Raw genomic sequence first — 23385 nt, forward strand, 5'->3', positions numbered from 1 at the left:
ACAGACAATTTATGGGATGGGCAGAAGAAAAGAACCCCAAGGAAGAGGGCAGAGAAATAGGAGGAAATCCAGGAGAACCTTGGTCTGTGCTGGAAGCAGGATCCACCCCTCTGGGTCAGACTCAGTTTCTCTCTTACCACATGTGCATGGATGAGCAAACACATGCTGTTGCCGCGAGGAAGTTAAAACCACAGACGGGAACAAACATCCCTAGGGTGAATCAGAAGTCTCACCCCGTTTCAAGTACACGATGGTTTTCCAGATTCTTAGACTGTTAGTTCTGCTCCTCAGCTCAGGACTTGGGCACTATATTCTCCTATGAGTCTTTGGTGACCTCCTGGGCTTTGGAGTTGGTTGATGTTCCTAAAACCCTGGTGCTGTTCTTCTTCCTCTCTCTTTGCCTTTAGCTTTTGTCCACAGCATGCATTTCCACCTCCCAACATCCCCACCAAGCTAGGACTTTAGAACTGTTCAGCTAGAGAGCTAGTGTCTGCTATTTCCCTTATATTTCCACTCTATTTTTAAAGTATTGGGTTGGCCAAAAAGTTAGTTCAGTTTTTTTGGTAAGATGGCGCTGGTAGCAGAGTTGTCTTTAACTTCATTCAAGACAATTTTGTTAGATTCTGTTGTGACAGCTGTCATATCAGTGTGCATTTTTAAAAAACTTATCAAAATTCGTGAATATTTGTGTAGCCACTTAAATATTGAAGATGGGGAAAAAACATTTTTGGCATATTATACTTTATTATTTCAAGAAAGGTAAAAAATACAACTGAAACACAAAAAAAGATTTGTGTCCTGTTTGGAGAAGGTGCTGTGACTGATTGAATGTGTCAAGTGGTTTGTAAAGTTTCGTGCTGGAGATTTCTCGCTGGACGATGCTCCATGGTCAGGGAGACCAGCTGAAGTTGATAGCAATCAAATGGAGACATTAATAGAGAACAATCAACATTATACCATGTGAGAAATAGCCGACATACTCAAAATATCCAAATCAACAAAGTTATTGGTGAAAATGAAAAAATGTGTGTTTTATTTTCCAGAAAAAACATACGACCTTTTTGGCCAACCCAATACAAGACTTTATTAGAATGTGCCTTTGAAACTTACATATATTTTTTATCCTCACCCAAGGACACTTTTTCATTGCTTTTAGAGAGAGAGGAAGGGGAAGAGAAAGAGAGAGAAGCATAGATGTGAGAGAGAATCATTGATTGGTTGCCTCTTGTAGGCTCCCCAATGGAGGATCGAACCCAAAACCTGGGTATGTGCCCTGACCAGGAATTCAACCAGCAACCTTTCTGTGTATGGCATGGTGCTCCAACCAACCGAGCCACACCAGCCAGGGCTGAAACTTGTCTATATTTTAAAGTCATTTCTTTCCAGCTGAAGAACAGGTAGACTTGGGATTTCAGGACACATGCTGAGCAATAAATATTTATTAAATGAATGAATAAAATATAGATTACCATTATTCCAGAGGCAAAACTGTGAAATCTTCTTGTCACGTGTCCCCTTTCAAGACTGAGAAAATTCTTTCCAGAGTTCTCCCTGCACACTGCCCTCCGGTCTGATTGGCCAGGAATGTCACCCATGCCTGTCATCGAAAACAAATCACTTGGCAATAGACCTTAACCACATGGGGCTAGAAGGAGAGTGTGCATCCCCGAAGGACATGGCTACTTGGGCCACAGTGAATGATAAATTTTGAGCTCTGTTATCAAGCAAGGGTGATGCAGGCATAGTTGGTTGAATATTGGGTAGACAACTCTGAGTGTTTTCCACAAAATAAAAAATAATAAAAATCCTCATAATTTTCCCATTTCTCTGTTCCTGGAAAGCCCTTGGCTTGTTTGTCTAACCTACCACCAATTATTTCAGTTCTGGCATCTTTTGGAAATCAGAGACCTCCGGGAGATAAGCTTGGCATGAAGCACCAGGGGAAGTAAGCCTAAAGTTCAAAGGATGAAACAAAGATCCAATCGTAGATATTACCCATAATACCACTGTCTTTTTGTACCAGCAGTTTTCTAGCACACAAAGGCTACCCAGAGGAGCCAGTTCTATTCTCAAGGAAGTGGCCCCAGGGAGGTTACAATGGAGTTTTCCTGAGAAGATCCGTTTTCATGAGTGCTTTATGCAAAGCTGAAAATCTTACACATATTTCTCTGCTGAATAAGTCTCTTGTCTGTACTGTTTACTTCCTCTCTTCCCAGGGATACTAATCTCAATGGAATGTGCTTTTTTTTTCCTTCCTGGAGTGATCACTTGTGAGGTCTCACTTACTGAGGGGTCTAGGGTAAGTCTGGGAAATGTCGCTGACAAGCTGGATTTTCTGGCCAGTCATTTTTCCACAGGCATTTTCTCTCTTGATAATTCCTCAGACAAAACTTAGGCTCTCTCATAATGCTGATACTCTTTCCCAGACCCTGTTACAGTTTCCAGGTGCCTGAAGGATTGCTCCACTGGCAGAAACTCAAGTGCTAAGCATGTGTTTCCAAATTGCTGTTAATGATCGCTACCCTACCTCTCTTGTATTGATTGTTACTGCACTTTAGCTCACTGGGTAGTTGTTCCTGCATTGGCTTCTATTTCCCTGGTGTGGTCTTTACTGTTACATCAAAGGGGAAAGTATGAGTTCTTGCGATACTTTTTCTCCACCGACAGAGTTCTCCTCCACTTTCTCCATTTGAAAGAGGTACAATATAAGGTGATTGTTCCATTCCTTCATCTATTGTGCCTGCCATATTTCAGGGCAGCAGTAAGGATGTATATGCAGTTTATAAGTCTATAGATTAATAGTTCTCAGCAAAATGTCTGCCTCACCAGTCATCACTTGTCAAACAACTTTAAAGTGTATGTATATAGAAAATTTGTTTTAATTACATTAAAAATAATTTCACGAGAAGTGCTTAGAAGGGACACCACACATTTGGCAGTTAACCTTTTATGTCCTTTGGTATTGTCGAATTCTTTTTCATTGCCATAGTTTTGATTTCCCCAAAGACTGACAACATCGCAGGGATCATGTCTGACATTTCTTTATATCTTCCACAACACTTAAACCAATGTGTTGAACACGTAATAAATGTTAAGTAATGTGCATTGCATTGGACGGAAATTCTCGCCTTGCCTTCCTGGGAGTTGCCAACCTAGAACAGCTGGGTGCAGTCAGGTTGGAAAGAGGATTAATCTCTTTAGAAACCTGTCACCAACATGAAGTTAAAAGTTTGGCTTAACAATAGGAAAACAATACGATTTAAAAAGGAGCCAAAGAAACGGAACAGATACCTTGCCAAACATGTTCAGATGGCATATAATCATATAAAAGTGTATTGCATATTTAAAAGTTGCTAAGAGACTAAATCTTAGGTTTTCATCACAAGAAAAAAGATTTTGGAACTAGGCATGGTGATGAATGTTAACTAGACTTGTTGTGGTCATTTCAAAATATATACAAATATCAAATCATTATGTTGTATATCTGAAGCTAATATTATATTATGTTGTATGTCAATTATACTCAATTAAAACAAATAAAGAAAAATATGGTAACAAAGGTAAAAAAAACACCAAAAATCTAAAAAATATATGTAAAGGTGCTTTATGTCATATGTCATTAGGAAACTGCATAGTAAAACAACCATGAAATGCCACGGCACACCTAATAAAATGGCCCAAATCCAGAACACGGACAACCTCAAATGCGGACGAAGATGTGGGGCAACAGGAACTCTCGTTTATTAATGGTGGAAGTACAATGGTGCAGCCGCTTTGGAATACAGCTTGGTGGTTTCTTACAAAACTACACATAATTTTACCATTTGGTCTAGGAATTATGCTCCTCGGTAGTTGCATGAATTGAAATGAGTTGAAAACTTATGGCCACACAAATACCTGCACGTGGGCATTGATAGCAACTTTGATTTATAATCGTCAAAACTTGGAAGCAACCAAGATATCCTTCGGTAGGTAGATATAAACTGGTAGCCAGACAATAGAATGTTATGCAGCACTAAAAGGAAATGAAAAGATGTGGAGGAAAATTAAATGTGTATTATTAACCAAAAGAAGCCAATCTGAAAAGGGTACATACTATAGTGTGATTTCAACTGTATGACATTCTGCAAAAGGCAAAACTGTGGAGACAGGAGAAAGATCAGCGAATGCCAGAAGCGGTGGGAGAGGGATGAATACGCGAATCACAGAGAATTTTTAGGGCAGTGAAACTAGGCTGTATGATACCACAACGATGGACACATGTCATGATGCATTTGTCAGCTCATAGCATGTACAACACTGAGAGTGAACCCTAACGTATAGACTGTGGGTGATGAGAACGTGCCAGTGTGGGTTCTTCAGTTGTAATGAATGTTCCGCTCTGGTAAGAGATGGTGCTGATGGGTAGACTATGCATGTGTGGGTCAGGAGGTCTGTGGGGAATCTCTGTACTTTCCATTTATTTTTGCTATAAACTTAGACTACTTTAAAAAAATAAAGTCTGTTTTTTAGAGAGTCAGGTGTGATCGGGTGGAACTGTGCAGGGTTGAATGAGGCCCCCATGAAGTCGTGGGTCTGAGTCATTGTTTGAGCAGAGCCTTCCTGGAATTACCATTTCCCCCATTGCAAAAATCACTTTGGCTTTGGTAATATGCAAAAAAAAAAAAAATCCTCATGGAATGGCATTTCTTTAAGTGTAAAAGAGTACAGGAACTCAGGTCATACACACAAGCTTTAAACCAGGGGTGTCCAAACTTTTGGTGTTTCTGGGCCCCACTGGATGCGGAAGAGCTGTAAGCTTATCACTTACTGCCCTGCTGCGCCATCGTTCCTCCACGTTGAGAGCAGGATTTTCAAGGATTCCGTTCCAAAGGCTGAAGGCCCTGTGGGCATTGATCACACGTCCCCAGCCAGATGGTCACTGTGGCGTTCCCTGCTGAGTCTCCAACGTCAACAACTCCCAGACGTACTCACTCCCTGTAAATCCTCCCGTGTGCTTTTCCGTTGCTACTCATTTAACAGTGTAAATGAGCTCAAAGTCAGGCTTGCTTAGTCGGAATGAGGCAAATCTGTTTGAGATCATCAGAGGGTCTGAGATATACATTCTTAATAATATTTCAACAAACATTTACTGAGTGTCTTTTACATGACACACACTCTGTGTCGGGGGCTATGTATCACCCACAAGGAGTTGACTGTTTTATCAACTCAGATGCTTTCAGTAGCGAAGAACAGAAAAGTCAACTCAGTGTGGCTTAAACAATAAGGAAATTTTTTTTTTACCTTAACGTGTAGTTCAGAGGGAGGCGGTGACTCAACCATGTCATCAAGGACTCAAAGTTTTTCTGTATTTGTGTTCTGCTACTCTTACGGTTTTGGCTTTGTCCCCACATCAACATCCTCCCCAAGGGAGACAGCTAGTCCCAGAGTCTCTGCTGGATGCAACAATGTCTAGAAAAGAAGAGGCCCATCTCTTTGAAAGAAAAAAAAAATTCTTTTATTGATTCTAGAGAGAGGGGAAGGAAGGGAGAAAGGGAGGAAGAGAAACACTGACGTGAGAGAAACATCCATCTGTTGTCTCTTGCACACGCCCCCCGACCGGGGACTGATCCCATGCCCCAGGCATGTGCCCTGACTGGGAGGCAACCCCTCAGTCTGCAGGATGGCACCCAGCCAACCGAGCCCCCCCAGCCAGGGCAGGAAGAGGACCCTCTCTTGTGCTAGCATGTTTTTGTTAAGAGGAAGAGAATCTTTCCCAGAAGCTCCCTGACCTTACACATCTCATTGGCCAGAAGGGGGTCACAGACCCAAAGCTAAAATAATCCTTAACCAGGGGAAGGAGATGACCACAATAGACTTAAGCAAATCTGGAAGAAACTCCATGTAGAACAGAATTGCTCCTTTAGTGAACTGGGGTGCTGGACTGCAAAGGAAGGGGGAATGAATGTGAGTCAATAACCAAGAGCTTCTGGTTTGGGATGATGACACATATGTGTAACAGGATGTGAAACATAACTGTTTCTTTTCCCTCAGAACTGTGAAGGAGCCCGGATCAGACCCAAACATTCTGCAGAGAGGTGCTGGACATGCCCGCACAAACCTTCGACCCCTCAGCAGCTCTAGCCTCCTCCTTGCTCACCTCCGGAATATGGACTCTGCGTATTCGTTTGTGTCTGGTCTCCGTTGCTGAGCACCATTGGAGATCCATTTATTACTGCACGTGTTAGTGGTTTGTTTCTTTTTATCACTGAGCAAAATTCCATAGTGTGTTTATCCGTTTATCTGAGAAGATTACACTATTATTAGCATTTACAGTTTAGAGTGAGTGAGTGTATCAGCTCCTTTCCAGAGAGCAGGGTTTGATGCCGGGGACTGCAGCTTTGGGATGACCCCCCAAGCCAGGAATGTGCTGAGAGAAGGTGACAGTGTGTCAGTGAGTTTCCCCCTGCAGTGTCCAGTGGTGGAGGGGGCCCAGGTTCACGTAGGACTTTCCTGGGGGTTCCCCGGGGATTCCCTCTGAGGCTGAGGAAGGGCAGATTTCCCACCCTTTATAACTTATGACCAGACTGCTTTTATTCTTTAATTCTTGGACTTTGCATCAGAAACAAGAATCCAAGTTGCACCATGGGCTGCTGCAAAAATATTTTCCCCCTCTACCAGAGAGAATCTTGGAAAACAGAAGGCAGAAGAGACAGGGAGGTTCCCCTCCTGTCTGAGCCCCACGGGGTGCATCATTAGCAAACTCTTGGCATTGACGTTGGGAGTCAAGTCCAGTATATCTAATTCAATTCCAACTTTTTGTTGGAATTATAGTAACCCTAGACCTCAGTACACCCAGAACTAAACATTTAATTCCTCATTATATTTAACTCATGTGGTTATGAGTCATTTTTAATATGTTCAGCAGATATGCTGGCTTCCAAGCTACGTATCCAAAGTAAGGGTTTTAATTGTTTTTCTTAGTGATTTGCTCATGTCTGCATTCCAGCAGTCAGGCTTGGCCGACCAAAGCCATCTTGAAATACTTAACTTCGAATTCAGTATAGGACTAAAACATGTCAAATATTTCTAAGATCTCTATCCAGAGACACAGGTCACTCATCAAAGTTAAGTTCCAAACCAAGTTACAGTAGGTGGTAGAATCAACCATGTTTTACACATTAACATTATATGTGGAATGAATTAATATTATATGGAATAAAATTGTACAAGTCTTATTGGACATTCTTACGTATGTAGGAACAAGTATACTGTGTCTTTTACAAAACTTGAAAAAAAAAGGAAATATTATCTGGTGGGGAATAATTTTGAAAATTCTAGAATAATATTAAAGATAATGAGATTCGTAAAGCTGGCTGCTTGTCTTCATACCGATGTGTATCTTGAACTGAAATATGCTCTTATTTACTCGAAATGTCAAATTAAGCAAGTAATAGAAATTTGCAAACAGGCTCTTCTTTCTCACCACTTTGAGTAGCTCCCTGCCCCTGTAATTTTGGAGGTGGGTGGGAAACAGCATGTACTCATTTTGAAACTAAACAATATAGAAATGCGGAAAGCAGAAAGTGAAAGGATTTCCTGTCATTACACCTTATTGCAGTCTCAGCCGTTTAAACTAGTCACTGTCCACAGTTTTGTCCATCTGTTGCTGGCCTGTACACACACACACACACACACACACACACCCCACAGCATTTGAATATAAGTTAAGTAGGATTACTGTATATCTATGTGATGTTGTGATTTATGAGAAATATATATTTGGTCTTTGTCCCCATTTCTGGCACAGAGCTCCTAAAACTCTTTGAATTTTAGAAGCGAGAACAGCAATAAAGATGTCTTAGATATTCTAGATTCTTTCCATGATCCAAAGGTAAATTGGGGTGAGGTGGCTACTTCTGGCCTTCTTCCTCCCTGGTTCCCCAGCTTGGCCACTTAGAACTTCCTACCTAAGGGTGCCTTTTTCGGGATTCTGTTTCTCTAAAACCTTGAAATCTTCGAAGTCTGAAAATTAGGAACCAGTTCGGGTCTCAGGAACTCCACCCCTACCCTGCTCCAACTTCTTTCCTCTCTGCAACTTACCTGGTTGTATGGGGTTGGGGGGGCAGTACCAGGACATGCAGTCACTCACATCCCTTCACAGCTTTGCTCTTAGTAGAATCCCATGGCTAATTTGCCGTCTGTATATCTTCTTTGGTGAGGTGGCTGTTAAGGTCTTTAGCTTATTTTTTAACCAGGTTGTTTGTTTTCTTATGGTTGGGTTTTAAGGGTTCTTCGTATATTTTAGATAACAATCCTTTATCGGATGTTTCTTTTGGAAACTTTTTCTCCAAGATTGTGACTCGTCTTCTCATTCTTTTGACATTTTCCTTCACAGAACAGAAATTTTTAATTTTAATGAAGTCTAGCTTATCCGTTATTTCTTTCATGAATCATGCCTTTGGTGTTGTATCTAAAAAGACATCACCAAACCCAAAATCATCTAGGTTTTCTCCTATGTTATCCTGCAGGAATTGTGTGGTTTTGTATTGTACCTTCAGGTCAGTGATCCATTTTGAGTGAACTTTGGTGAAGGGTGTAATGTCTGTGTCTAGATTCCTTTTTTCATGTGGATGTCCCATTGTTCCAGCACCACTTGCTGAAGTATGTGGGTTTTTTCAATGTTTACTGTTACGCAATCAACTGAGATTATAGCACAGGGCTGAGAACAACTGGTTATAGAATATGTAGATGTTATATTGTTACATTGTTGTCACGGGCCCTTGTTCTTTGTATGAGACATCATTTTAACTCCTTGGTACACCTCCAGTGCCGTGCCCCGAGGGACTTGCCTGCAGCCTGAAGCGCAGACAATGGCTGACTGGGTCGCCTCACCCCCTAGCCCCTGGAAAATGACAAGGAGGGACTGTAGCACATGCTTCAGCTCGTACAAGGAACACAATCCAATTTGGACACCAGCCTCTAGTTCTGCAGAAACCATAATGTTGACCCAAAATATACAAACAAAATAACCATCGGGAGTCACAGTTCTGTGTCGATAGTGTGTTTATCTTGCCAAAATACACCTTACATGTTCTTGGCTGCATTCTAGAGGTGAAGGGCAGATCCAGTTGTGATAGAAGCATTGGCCTAGGGGGCGCTCCCTGGTGGTCTCCCTGGCCATGGAACAGCCTTATCTTTGGCTGATGTATATAATATTCTTATTGGAATATTTGGTCCTCTTGGTTAAAAATAATGACAATTTGGTTTAAGTGTCAGGTGGTTAAAAATGCTGTTTTTGCTCTTGGCAAACACATCGAGTAAAAAAGTAGACTTACCTGGTCTGGAGGGAAAGGTCTAGGTCAATTTCTAAAATTAAGACCCGATCTCTCAGCAGTTTAGGCAGCAGGTAGGTACAGACAAGAAATGCATTCACTTCACAGTTCAGCCTAAGTTTGGAACAACTTAGCCGGTTGGAAGCTCTTGAGCAAAATGGGGTGGTCCCTGAGAATACCTAGCACTGGCTATTAGGACGGAGCCCACTATGAACAGCCAACACCCTCCTCAGATCCATGGGCCCCTATCCCTCAGTCCCGAGTCAGGAGCCTGGGCCAGCTGCCTCACTCTAAGGGGTGTGGGTGAACACGCTGGGAGACCCTCTCGAGAATAGGGGTCTGCTTTCTGCAGAAAGCCACACATACCTTAGACTCCCCCGACCTTCAGACCTGACTCTTGCATTCACATTTCACCAGTTTCTCAACCCGAAGTTGATGAATATGGAAGCAAATTGCATTGATGAATTACCTTCTGCTGGGGCCACTTAAGGTGGTGATGTCTGTGTGTGTGTTGAGGGAGGTGGTGGGCTTGGTGAATAGAAATAATTTGCCATCCTGTGTGTTCTTGGATGACCTTGGCCTGCCAGAAGCCTCTCTTCCTTCCCTACATCACACCCTGGGGGCTGCTCCTCTGCCTCCCCGGCCCCCTCTCTCAGTGCGGGGTCAAATCAGCAGGTGTAGGCTTTATTCGTGGGGATGGGAGTAGCGTCTGGGGAAGGGACTGAAGAGAAAGAAGTCACGGAGGTTCTCAAAACACAGGTGGTGAACGCCAATAAGTGGAAAATGGTTTTGGGGACCGAGAAGCACAGGACGGAGGAACCAAAGGGAGTTTGAACGAGATGAACTGGTGGTCTTTCCGGGTCTCAGTGGGATGGGCTGACCCTCCCTGCAGGGGTGGGCTCCAATCAGTGAAGCAACAACTGCGTTCAGCCGAGACCCTCTCAGGTGGATGTGGCTGGACCCACTGAGTCACCACAAGCCAGACACGTGCTGAGTAGAGTTTTAAAAAGTGAGTTCTTAATTATACCACGTGACATGTTAATAGAACCTCCTCATAAAAATGTAAGCATTACATATCAGACAAAATCTGCTTTGATCAGCACCTCCAACGCTGATTCCCACTCCAGAGATAACCCACGCCGCCACGTTCCCACAGCCTTCTCCGTGCATTTGCATACTTCTATCTGTGACTACAGAAAATGCGTGGCATGCCTCTGTGGGGTGGGGCTTGTCCGCACGCACAGAATTATCCCGTAAGTGTAGCTTTACAACTCGTTCTTCTGTGCTTCACAATGCCACGTCAGTGCGTTTAGATTTCATTGCTTTTAACTGCCAGTTCTTTTGATGTTCTTGCCTCTTGCACATGTGAGTTCAATCTCCTCCACCACTCTGCACATTTTGTGAGTGGAGAGAACAGGTATTGTATTGTTCTTGGTCTCTTCAGGTGTCCTGAGTAGCTTGACTCTGCCCTGCCTCCGAGGTGCCCAAGCAACCTCCTCCTGGTTTTGGATGGGCCGTAAGCCCCTTTCCTGGTCTTTGCTTTTGTAAATAAACTGTTTGGACCTCTCTGTGTCTTTCAGGCAGACCTGGAAAGCCCTGGCCAGAATCTGAGGGCGAGCGACAAAGGGGCAGTGATGCCTATCAGTTGAGGAAACACAGTCCTCCTGTTTTGTTTTACTGTACTTTTTATTTGCCCACAGCCTGCCAACCAGGTCAGCTCTGGAAACACAGCGTGCCATTCTTCCGCATTTGGAGTCGCACCAATAGAGTGGCAGTTAAGAGGCTGAAAGGGACAGCCAGGGTTTTGCCGGTGGTCAGCTTTGTTTACAGGCTCTGGAGGGTTACTTTAATTGAAGTTTTCAGGGGGCCACTGCACTGGCCATTCGGAAGGACCGAAACCACTAGGGGCTCATACTTTGCTGGTGAATTTTTTCCAGGTAAAGTCTGGAGACTACAGAGTCAAATTTATATCTTTCTTGATAGTGAAATGAATTGGATGCCAGAATAGCCCTCGAAGGAAATAAGTCTGCAAACCAGACAGTTTTATTTTAGTTAGCAGTCTGGAAAATAAGAGGGAGATGATACTAATATATTTTCTTTTGAGCATAGGGAAATCTTTTTATTCATCTCTATTGATTTTGTGCCTGTCTTCACAATATATTTTTAAATATAATTGTATATTTATGAACAGGTATTAAACACAGGGGTTAGTAGAGTCCTTGTATATCAAGACCCAGTAGAAAATAAATGTGTTTAATGTTAATGAAGGCGAGTGATGGCATGTGTTTGGAAAATGATTCATTTGAAAACCTTTCTCTAACATGGTTCTATTAAAGCATAAGTTTGCTCATCCTCTCTCATCCCCTCCTTTTGTGGTGGAAAATTTGAAAACCCATCTTTAGAAGTTTTTCCTGATTTTCCCTTTTTCCTTCTAAAGATGGAAAATAAAAACCACAGATATGGCTGCTAAAATTTGTTCATTTAGCAGTCATTTTCTCATTTCTTTGCATTTCTTTTTTTTAAAAAAATTATTTTTAGAGAGAGGGGAAGGGAGGGAAAAGAGAGGGAGCAAAGCATCGATCAGTTGCCTCTCGCATGCCCCCAACTGGGGACCTGGCCCAGCAACCCAGTCCTGTGCCCTGACCTGGAATGGAATGGGTGGCCTTTTGGCTTGGCTTGTGGGACAACGCCCTACTTACTGAACCACCCCAGTCAGGGCTCACTTATTTTCATTTTTAATTAGTATTTACCATTTCCAGTCCTTCCTTCTTTCAATTTTCTCACGATTCTTTTCTTCTCGCTCCATTTTGTTTCTGCTCCTCCAGGAATGGCCACAACAAGCTTTGCATTACTGTTGAGTTCTGGGTCCCAATGTCTTTGGATAATTTTGGATTAGCCTTTTAATCTTTTCCTTTTTGTTGACACACTGCCATTGTGAGTTAATGACATTTGATTCTTTTGCACATGAGGGATCGCAGTGGCTTCTGTTAAAACCTTCAGCATCTATAATTTTAAGTCTTTGATTTGTGCTATGGGCAGTGAGGTAGTAACAATTATGCTTTCCATGCAGAAGAGGCACAGCAGGGCTTCTTGTGGTTATTAAAAATTATATCCTTCATTTCCTGAGAGGAGCAGTGCCTGCCTTGGCAGTGTTACAACTTTCCAGCAGTGGTAACTGGAAACACCCCCCTAGTGGTACATTTCTGAGACGATGGGAGTAAGGAAGAACTAAAACTGTGATTTTGATGATGGGTGGCAATTACAAGGTGTTTTTGGTCTAGTTGTTCGAGGAAAGCTAGGGAACATTTCTTTGGTACCATGAATAGCATGGCAGTAATGGATCCCAATGGATGTACTGAGTGTTTTTGAAAGACGGCATTCCGTAAAACTCTATTGAGGGTTTGTGGCCGACTTCCAAACTGAAATGCTGTTTCGTCCCATCTTTACTGCTGCTCATTTTAGCTGCACAATGCTGATGCCAGCCTTGTTATTATACATGTAAATATGTAATTTAGGTCAAATTTCTTGGTTAAAAGATGCTATGAAATTCTTATAAAAATTAACGTCAACCACTGTCTCTGAAATAGCAGATTTTTTTTTGCATCAAAGATTATGGCCCCATGAAAAAGAAAAACTGCTGCTTTCTTTTGAATTAGATGGTATTTTTGAAGTGTACTATTAAAAATGAATACTTTTTAAAATTCAAGCTTACTGATTACAAATATTATGCCCATAATCAAATCATTTAGAATATAGGTGGATATAAATGCAAATTTTTATTCTAAATAAAACACAAATCAAATCAAGCAATATATTAAGTGATACACCATGATCACTTCAGTTATTCAAAGAATTAAAGAATGGCATTAGATTTGAAAACTTATTTACTACATCACATTTGTACATTGAAACACTGCTGGCCCATTGCTCACTAAGCCCGTTTCGTCTCCCTCCAAGGCACACAGCTAGACTACATTTCTTAGCCTCCCTTGCAGTTGCGTATGGATCTGTGTTTGAATTCAGGCAAATAGAATGTAGCTGGGAATTATGTGTGCCATTTCCCTCTGAGGGAAATTACTCTCTCTTCTTCCACCTGTGGGCTGGGTCCAGCGAATTCTGCAGAGGAATCTGAAGCCCTAACAGATGGAAGAGTCACAAGATGGAAATGGTGGGTCCTGAAAATAATTACTTGAAAGGCTACTTCGAGAACGCTTGCACCTCACTGTCACTTGATAGTTTTTAAGCTACTAAGGAGTCTGAGGATTGTCTGTTGCAGCAGTAAGCCAACCTTGGCTAATACTGACAGCAAAAAGATGATTGTTAAAATTCAACTCCTGCTGCTAACTTTTAAAAACTGAGACAGAATTCTTCATTGTTAAAATGTTTATCTTATATCAGATGTTAACATTGTTCTTAATGATTATGTACTATAAGCATTTTTCTTAAACTAAAGAAATAAGAGGAGGATCCAAGAGAGTTGCAGAGTAGGTGGATGTTATACTCACCTCCTCCCACGACCTAACTGGAATTACAACCAAAATATAGAATCATCAACCTAAATAACCAATTGAAGACTAGCTGCTCCGAAGTCTTATAACCAAGGATTTACAGAAGGAGCAACACCAAGGCTGGTAGGAAGGGCAGAGACATGAGAATGGCTGGCCCGACTCTCCTGGGGGATGGCTGAAATTCTGGAGGGGTATCTCAGCTGCAAAGGTTCCCCCTGAGAATCGTGGGGTCTCACCCTCTGGTGCTCCCCAGCTCAGAGCACCACAGCCAGGAAGAGGCACCCACATAATACATGGCTGTGAAAATCAGTGGGGACTCTGTCTGCCAGGGAGAGATGGCAGTCTGCTGGAGACACGGGTGCCCTCTTAATGGGCCAACACAGACTCTCATTTGCAGCATTCACCCTGGGCAGAGAAAGACAAATGATTTCACTTGTATGTGTAATCTAAAAAACAAAATAAGCAAAGAAAATAGAAACCAACTCATAGATACAGTGAACAAATTGATGGTCACCATATAGGAGGGGGGTTGGGTGAAAAAAGTGAAGGGGTTAAGAAGTACAGATTGATAGTTACAAAACAGTCATGGGGATGTAAAATATAGCAGAGGGAATACAGTGAACAATAATGTAATAACTCTGTGGTGTCAAATGGGTACTGGATATCTCAAAGTGATCACTTCATAAGATATGTAAATGTCCACTCCCTATGCTGTATACCTGAAACTAATATAATATTGTCTGTGAACTGTAATTGAAAAATAAAAATTATTAAAAAATAAAATAAAATAAAAAGAAGCTTCTGGCTTGTTAGTCATGGAGCCACTGATCTGAAAAATTACACCACTTCCTGGGACAGGACCAAAATATGTAACACAGAATATTCCACAATCTCTTCTGTAAAGAAAATTTTATTACTAAAAAGATCACATAAAATGAAGTGTTTGTATACAAACTTAACAAATGTGGAAAAGTTAATATTTACAACATTTTTCCATAGAGTGCATGATAATTTTATTTTTATGCTTTAACAGAATGCTAAATAGAGAAAAAACCAAAAGCATCAGAAAACCTGTTCAAGGAATAATGCCTAATTGGGAACAAAATTAAGAAAATTCTTCAGTATATTAAAAGTATGTTATATGAAAGACATTTTATTTTATCAGGACTACATTTTTCCATTTAATTGGCACTAATATTACTAACACACTTTTTAATGTTCAGAAAAATCCTATTTAGCAGCCGAAATGAATTCTACATAATATCTGAGAAAGATATTGCACAAATACAAAGCATTTGTAGTGTTCCAAATGTTAAAAACGGAAGCTAAAACAAAAGTATAAGCAACTATAAATGATCATATAATACAACATTGGGTGGTCATGAAACATTAAAAAAAGAAAATTGATTGCACTTGGCTTAATTCACAAAAGAATAACATTTCATCTACTAACCCTTCAGGGCATTTTAGTTTTAAAATGCAGAAGGATCAGCAAGCAAGATAACACAATCAACATTAGACACTCGATGAAAAAGCACCTTGTTCCACAGTTGCATACAGACTGTGGAACTCCTAAAATAATAAGACTTTATAAAATTCACACACTGAAGAAAAGGTAGAGTAAGTGCATTTTTTAGTTGAATTATCATTATAACAGCCAACTATTTTTATAACACAAAAGAATACTATTTTTCAATTTTCTTAGAAATTCAGTGTAAAAGCTACCAAAGTAGTGTGAAAATAAAATACCAGAATAACATATTAAAATATTTGAGATTTTCCAGAATTTCTAATAAAAGTTCAAATACATATAAACTTATTTTCAAATATATAAAAAAGATACAAAGATAAGTTTTTAATACTTCAGCAAAAAGTCTTGATTTTATATCATAAATGGGGAATAACAGAGCACACCTTGAAATACTTTTTAAAAGAGTAGAATCCTCATAAATAAAAGAAGGAAGATTCCTCTCCCTCCCTCCTCCCAGGCAATTTTAAAAATATTATTAACCTGCACATTTCTGTTTTTCAGGCATATTGTGTGAAATGAGTCATATTATTCTCAGCATCTATTGTTTCCAGTGTAACAGCAGGCAATGTAGCTTTAAGTACAAAAGAATATTACAGTGATTCTTATAAGACAGTGTACTGGTCACCTCCAGTGTAACACAAACCTGCTTCTAAGTAACGAGATAAACTAGTTTTCAAGTATCTGAGTGACTGCCAGCACCCTGCTCTTTTCTAACTCCCGAAGCTGAGTGAACAAGCAGTGATGTGGAGCCTTTCAGGCTGCTGGGTTCTGAAGAACTGGGGACCTGCAAGCTGTTGCTCTGCACCAGGCCAGTGTCAGTAACATCACTTTTTGGAGTCGCCCTAGGCAAAAGAACGAAAGTTGACATACACACATACCAAGCACGAATGTGATGCCAGATGTCCTTAAAACTGCTATCCACTTTCCATGAGTTTTACTTCCAACCAGCATCCACTTTTGTCATAGGACAATTAACTAAAACTCCTTAGGTCTGCTCTAACAACTCAAAATGCAAATACTTTACTTTCAAATAATTTTTGCTAACTTTGGAAACTGTCAAGCATAGGCTGAGCATGGTATCTCACAGGGAACACAGGTAATAAGAGGATTCCTGCCCTGGGGTTAGCAAACATTTTATTGATTTCCTGCCATGGATCAGACACTATGTATGTGGTTGGGAATACAAAGATAAATAAGACCTCAACTCTTCCTTTAAGGGATTTACAAATCTAGTGGAGGATAAAAACATGTGTCTAGTTACAATGCAGGTGTGCAAAAGCTGTTAGAGGAACACAGCAAAGGTGCACTTGGCCTACTTTGGGAAGACGACGTAAGACAACCTCGACACCTTCAAGTAGTTGTCAGCAGTCTGGCTCGTTTCATGTCTACCAGTGTCTGGGTCACCTGTGACTGTCTAATGATGTCGTCGATATCCCTGCACGCTCAGAAGATAAAAACATAATCATCTTTGTCTAAACTGACAAGTACCTTTTAGACACTATTGTAATGCAGTACTAATTTTTTTTTAAAGATGTTATTTATCTTTTAGAGAGGTGGGAAGAGAGGGAGAGAAACATTGATGTGTAAGAGAAACATCAATCGGCTACCTCCACACTAGGCATGTGCCCTGACCAGGAATCAAACCAGTGACCTTTTGGTTCACAAGTCAGCGCTCAACCCACTAAGCCGTATGAGCCAGGGCTGTAATACAGGACTAATTAAAACAGCCTGAAGATGACAGCAGAGTAAATGGAAGTTACACTCACCTCCTCCCAGGCCCCACCTGGAATTACAATTAAAACATAGATCAACCTTAATAAAACTTAGCCTATATGTCTGATGAATCTTAAACATCTACCTAAATATACATGCAACTCTTAACAAGTACCATAGAAATGAACATCACTGTTCTACCTGAACAACATACATGAGGGCGCTTCTCAATGCTAAGACTTAAACTACAAAATAGTATATTTATAGGCTGAACTTCAACTTCTTGAACCCAAATGTCCTTGGGTTAGGTGTATAAACATGTCATCTTGTAGAATGCCTTCTTTCCAAACATGTTATGCTTTAATAAAAAATTATAATGCAGCTCTGACTGGTGTGGCTCAGTGGAATGAGCACGGGCTGTGAACCAAAAGGGTCAGTGGTTCGATTCCAGTCAGGGCACATGCCTGGGCTGCGGGTCAGGTCCCCAGTAGGGGGCGCACGAGAGGCAACTGCATATGGATGTTTCTCTCCCTCTCTCCTTCCACTCCCCTCTGTCGAAAAATAAAATAAATAAAATCTTTTAAAAAATTACAGTGCGGTATTCAGAACAGTCCTGATTTAAAACAACGAAATCAAAGCTCACCTTCCTTCACTCCGCGCACTTTCACTCTTGTCGTTCACGTTGCCTGGCCGGCCTTTCCTGCCGGCCTGCTCCCCGGAGAGCTTGGCGCTGGATACTGCTGGGGAGGCAGGTTCCGGGCATCCCTGTTCTCTCGATTTGGGAGTGCTCAGTCCGTCTTCTCTCACCTCCCTCACTGATGTTTCTGGAGAGGTTTGGACTTCTGTCAAAGTTTCTTGTCCTATGTAATCATGGCTAGTGATTGCTACCGTAGAAGTGCCATGATTTGGTGAGGTTCCCGTGCTGGTTCCCATGGATTTGGAAATGACCTTCAGCTTATGTGAACTTGGTTTGTAGTGCTTCTTTTTGTGCTTAACTTTAGAGTTGTGCTTTAAGAAAAACTCACATGACTCCTGTAGTACTCTTCGACTTTCGCTGATTGGACTGTAAGAAAATCCAAGGAGAGGATTTACTTATAAATGTTAAGTGTTGTGGTAGAAGCCACAAAGCCTATCACATAGCTGTGCTAAAAATCTTTCTCCAATAAAGTTAAAAATTTTAAGATACATATTATTTACAAAGTCTGGGATCATAAATACTATGAGATAGAAGTACGTTGTCATGAAGTGAAGTCTTTATGACAACTGTTTGTTGCCTTTGTCAGCATAAGTAGTAGACTGGTCAGGAACTAAACAGGCAAAATCAAAGGGCGAGGGCAAGGAAACGCAACCCAGCCTGCAGGAGAGGACTAACGGAACGAGTATCACGTGTCGGCATATCAAAACAAAAGTAAACCGGAAGAGAGAGGACACAGAGTGAGATTAGTGTCTTTGCTTAAATTCAATTGCTTTCTTTCTAACATCGGAGATAGCAAGTCATACTGAAGTTAATGTGGGTATATAAATATGGAATGACGTACAATAGTAGTGCAAAAAATTAAAGTCCAGTTAAGTGCAATTCTTCAGATTTCAAAAACTTATTTGTGAAAAAGTCTACAATTCTGAAACTTTTACCATACAAAGTTCATTAATCAAACCAATGGGGAACAGTTTAAAAAGCTCTATTGTACACTGTGACAGAACACAGTATACAATGTACATAAAGAATTAAAGTGAGCTATTTGCTCATAACTGTAAATCTACTTATATTGTTACAGAATACTCCTTAAGTTTGAATTTTTACCATCGTAAGCAAGGTAAATAAGTGAAATTTTAACTCAATACTGTGTGTAATAAAACTTAAAGGTAAGTAATGATTATGACGCATCACATTTGAATCATACGAAATAGCTTTCCTTACATCTATTTGATCCTGCTTAATCTTTTATCATTGATAAAAAGGGTAAAATTATTTAAAGTGCTACACCCAAAATAATGATTACAATGAAAGCAGTAGTAACACTGGATATATTATAAGCCATGGAAAGAAAATACACATTTTACACATCTTTCATTCATATTTCAATAGAATAGTATGTGTCAAAGACTGTTATAATGAATGCCAAAGTCAAGCATCTCTCTCCGTGAACATTTCCAGACTTGAACAACAGTTGGCATAATAAAGCTCCAGTACTGTGATGATTTTTAAATAGTTCCTTGGTATTTGAGCTACTTATTTTTAAAACAATGTGAGATAATTTAACAGGTTCTTACTCTCTCTTGCGGTTTCGTTTAAAAAACCCAGCCCATTCTGTGCACGTCTTTTTGCTTCCAACCCAGAAGACGGCAGAGATGCCAACAATTAATGTCATCAGATACTTTATCATAAATAAAGCTAATTCTGGTCGAGTTTTTGTTTTTGCCTGTAAAAAAGCAGTGAATAATAAACATTTTAGTGATACATTTTAAGTGAAGTCCATACAGTCAATGCAAAATGTGAACAAAAGATATAAATATTCAGTCTGTTTTATTATAAAATATTTGATACAACATATCATATAAGGAGCAGTGCCTTAAGTGTGATACATTTTTTACCTAAGTTCTGAGCAAACAATCTCACATGTGAGTCAAAACATATAGCTAGAAAGGGAAAAACACCAAAATACACTTAGGAAGGATGCCCTTCCTACTTTTGGCTTGATTTCCTGGCCTCTTTTTCCCTAGAAGTATAATTGCTAAACATATGCCTCTAGATATTCATCTATTTCCTTCACCTTACCACAAAAAAACACATTTAAACTCATTACAACAACACACTATTTTAGAATCTTTACACATTGTTTATGTTATACAAATCTGACTAGTTAGAACAAAATAAATATCATGAAAGTGAAAATGTGGCAATTTCATAAAAATTAATACTTCCTTTTAATATAAACTTTCAAATATTTTTACATGTTATCTTTTTTATTTTTTAGATGAAGCATAATTTATTCAAATACCCTTATTAATGGAATATTTAGGTTATTTCCAATCTATTGCCATGGCAAATAATGCCACAGTGACTGTCTTTGCTTGTATGCAATGACTCCCATTTGTGGGGTTTGTCAATAAATTCTCATAAGAGCCGAATCAAGGAGCATGTGCATCTTAAACGACAGACCCTGTCAAACTGCTTTCCGCAGAGGCGAGCTCATGAAGGAACAGAGAGTGTGCGCTCTGCCACAGTTCCACCCTTGCAGCGGCCACAAAACCGGCGGACGTCTGCCCTGTCATAGCAGACGTGAAATCGTATTCTAATTTGACCTGCATTTCTTTGTAACATTTTGCACATTTAAGAGGGTTCCTTTTCCGTGAACCCTCTTCATATTTTTCTTCATTTTTGTATCAGACTGTGGGTTTTCTTCTCATTGAGCTATGGGAACAATGCATAATTTAAGGAAATATGCCCTTCAACTACGATGTGATGCAGAAATGAACTCCCAGCTGGGCTTCTGACGCTGGTTATGATGGGGTTTTGCCATGCAGAGATTTTGTTCAGTCAAATGTAACACTCTTTTCTTTTACAGTTCCTGAATTTATATCATACTTACAAAGTCCTACTGCACTTTAAGTTTAGAATTTTCTCATTTTATCTTCTAATGCTTTATAGTTTTTTCTTTACTAAAAACATAATTCTGAAAAACCATAGATCTTAAGCTTTTTGGTAGTATATAATAGTTGTATTTTTTCTCCTACTTTGCCAAAAATACTGAAAATAGGAAATATTTAATATTTCAGAACCACTTTAAGACATAGCTGCCTTATTTAAATATATAGAAGCAGCGTATTGATAATAGACTATGGATAGTAAGGCAAGTAAAACTATTATTCCCACCCATCAGTATATAAAATAGGCCCCACTGTGTTAAAATGTAGTAACTTTTCTAGAATATAAATTATTATGTAAAATAATTCAGCCCACACATTGCTTGATTTGATACACTATGATGATAGTACCCACGATCAACATAATTTATGTATCATGTATAAATATTTTAAAATGTATTAAGTCAATTAAAACCAAAAAAATTCTATTAAAAACTCAACTAAAATGCTTTCAAAACTTTTCTATTTTCAGAAACTTATTGTTTTAGTCTTACAATCGCCCCTTTTATACTAATCATAAACATCAGGATCATATGAAACGCATTTTGTTTCAATTGTACTTTTTTCAGTTAAGACATGACAGGATGGTTGAGGCAAAAATCAAGCCTGTTTTTGTAAGCGAATGCTCTGTAAAAAATTGTAAAAGAATGTGATAAAATTAAAAATACCTAATTAAAGTCTTCCCCTATTAACTCAAGAATTTAAAACAACTCCCAATTCAGAAATTACAATACTTCTCTTTTTCTCCCTATGCCAAGACCTGTTCTGACTCTTTTCTTCATGACTATTAATCTGCCTTTGTAACCCCATGTAAGTTTTAAAAGAATAGCTAAAGGAGGCACTTTACTATTGTAACAAACTAAAAAAACCTTACGACATTTATCCCAGTTGCAACCGATGCACTCTCATCTGAAATCTTAATTTGTTCATAACTAATTCAAGTATATGTCTAGGAAACATCTTCTAAGTTAAAATTAAATCACAAAACAATCAAAATGATAGCTTTTTACCTGAAAAGGACATGGGATGTGGTACTGACGGCAATGGTCCGAGACCCAGGTCATCTCCCAGGCAGTCCGGTTCACTTGCTCACAGACGTAACATCCAAGAAGGGTCACTAATGGCACGAGGTACAGGCCGCTGAAGACTCCAATTCGAATCATAAATTTCTTTAGTTTCTCTTGGTTACGGCCATCATGTTGTATAACTTGTCGAACGTGATTTAAGGAAATAATGCCAGCCAAAAGAAGAGACAGCCCAACAAACACACAAAGGCACAGTGGCAAGAGTACAAAGTAGCGAGAAGCATTCAGGTCATAAAGGCCGACAAAGCAAACGCCACTAATGTTGTCTCCCTCAACTTTGTTCATAGCAAGGAGCATAACAGTCAGAAAGCCTGGTATTCCCCACGCGACAGCATGAAACCACACTGCTTTCTGCTCAATGGCTTCACAACTCCACTTTCTCCCGGCAGCTAAGAACCACGTAATGGTGAGAATCACCCACCACACAGTGCCGGCCATGGTGAAAAAATACAGAAACATAAACAAAATGGTGCAAGCCTTATTTTGAGAGCCCAGGACAACTGTTTCTCCAACTTCCAGCTTCTCATCTGCCTTATTGCAGGCTGTGCTATTGCCCAGCAAGAATCCAATAAAATACATAAGAGATACAATGCTGTAACAGACAGAGTAATATATAATTGGTCTCTCTGGGTATCTGAATCTTTTAACATCAATTAAAAATGTAAGGAATGTAAACAGAGTTGCACAAAGACAAAATATTGAAACTATTCCGATGAAACTTTTTGCAAACTCTAACTCATCGCTTTTAAAATACATGTTGGGGCATGGAGGTGCACACTGGTCAACTCCCAGAAACTTGTAGCCTTGTCCCCCAGAAGTCTTAAGATGCCTTGGACACCAAATTCCAATGTCTCTTTGGACTTGTTCTATTTTCTTCTGAGGACCAAGAAACTCTGTGTGTGGATCAAGAGTTACAGGAAAAGTCTCGTCACAATACTGTAATCTGTAAGGATTATAAAAATTAAATATATAAGGTCAACATTTTTACTGAGTCACTATTTTTAATGCTATGCTTTCCAACTACAAAATATTTGCCTATGTATTCATAACTGATGGGAAGAAACACAAACCTATCTACACAGATTACAGGTTAGAGTCAGGTAGAAAGTTTTGGAGCTGGTTAAAAATTTGTGGTTGTTAATGAGGCCCTAACACATTAACATACAAGGTCTGTCCAGAAAAAGTTCAGCTATTGTTAATAGAATGAGAATGGTTTGCGTGACACTGATGCAACCTGTCAGCCAAGGAGAGTGGACTGGAATGCACATGCGTGAACAAGGACAATTTCACCGTACTACTAGTCAGTGGGGGTGGTAGATGCTGTTGAGTGAGCATGTGTACTGTGTGGCCCTTGCCTTTAAAATGACTAAGAGAGTAGAGCAGTGAATCTGCATCAAATTTTGCATTAAGCTTGAATATTCCTCTGTAAAAACTATTCAGATGATTCAGGGGGCCACAGCTAGGGGCAACTGGTGACTGGCAGCTTCATCATGGCAACACACCCGCTCATGCATCATGTCTTCTGCAGAGTTGTTGGCAAACATCAAATCACCCAGGTGACTCAGCCCCTCTACAGCCCAGATTTGGTT

At 40.0% G+C, this 23385-nt stretch overlaps 1 protein-coding gene across 1 annotated transcript in view; it reads right to left on the bottom strand.

The window, feature by feature from the left end:
• Nucleotides 1–14714: 14714 nt before the first annotated feature.
• FZD6 (frizzled class receptor 6) overlaps nucleotides 14715–23385 on the bottom strand; it is a 30422-nt gene continuing 21751 nt past the window's right edge. Inside the window, exons 4-7 of the mRNA XM_053929824.1 lie at nucleotides 21722–22739; nucleotides 19338–19486; nucleotides 17710–18129; nucleotides 14715–16195 (exon numbers count right to left, since the gene is read on the bottom strand). Coding sequence (XP_053785799.1) covers nucleotides 16027–16195; nucleotides 17710–18129; nucleotides 19338–19486; nucleotides 21722–22739 — 1756 coding nt within the window. The 3' untranslated portion in view covers nucleotides 14715–16026. The remainder of the gene's footprint in view (nucleotides 16196–17709; nucleotides 18130–19337; nucleotides 19487–21721; nucleotides 22740–23385) is intronic.

Source organism: Desmodus rotundus, chromosome 8, assembly GCF_022682495.2.
Source record: "Desmodus rotundus isolate HL8 chromosome 8, HLdesRot8A.1, whole genome shotgun sequence".
In the NCBI taxonomy this organism is placed as follows: domain Eukaryota; kingdom Metazoa; phylum Chordata; class Mammalia; order Chiroptera; family Phyllostomidae; genus Desmodus; species Desmodus rotundus.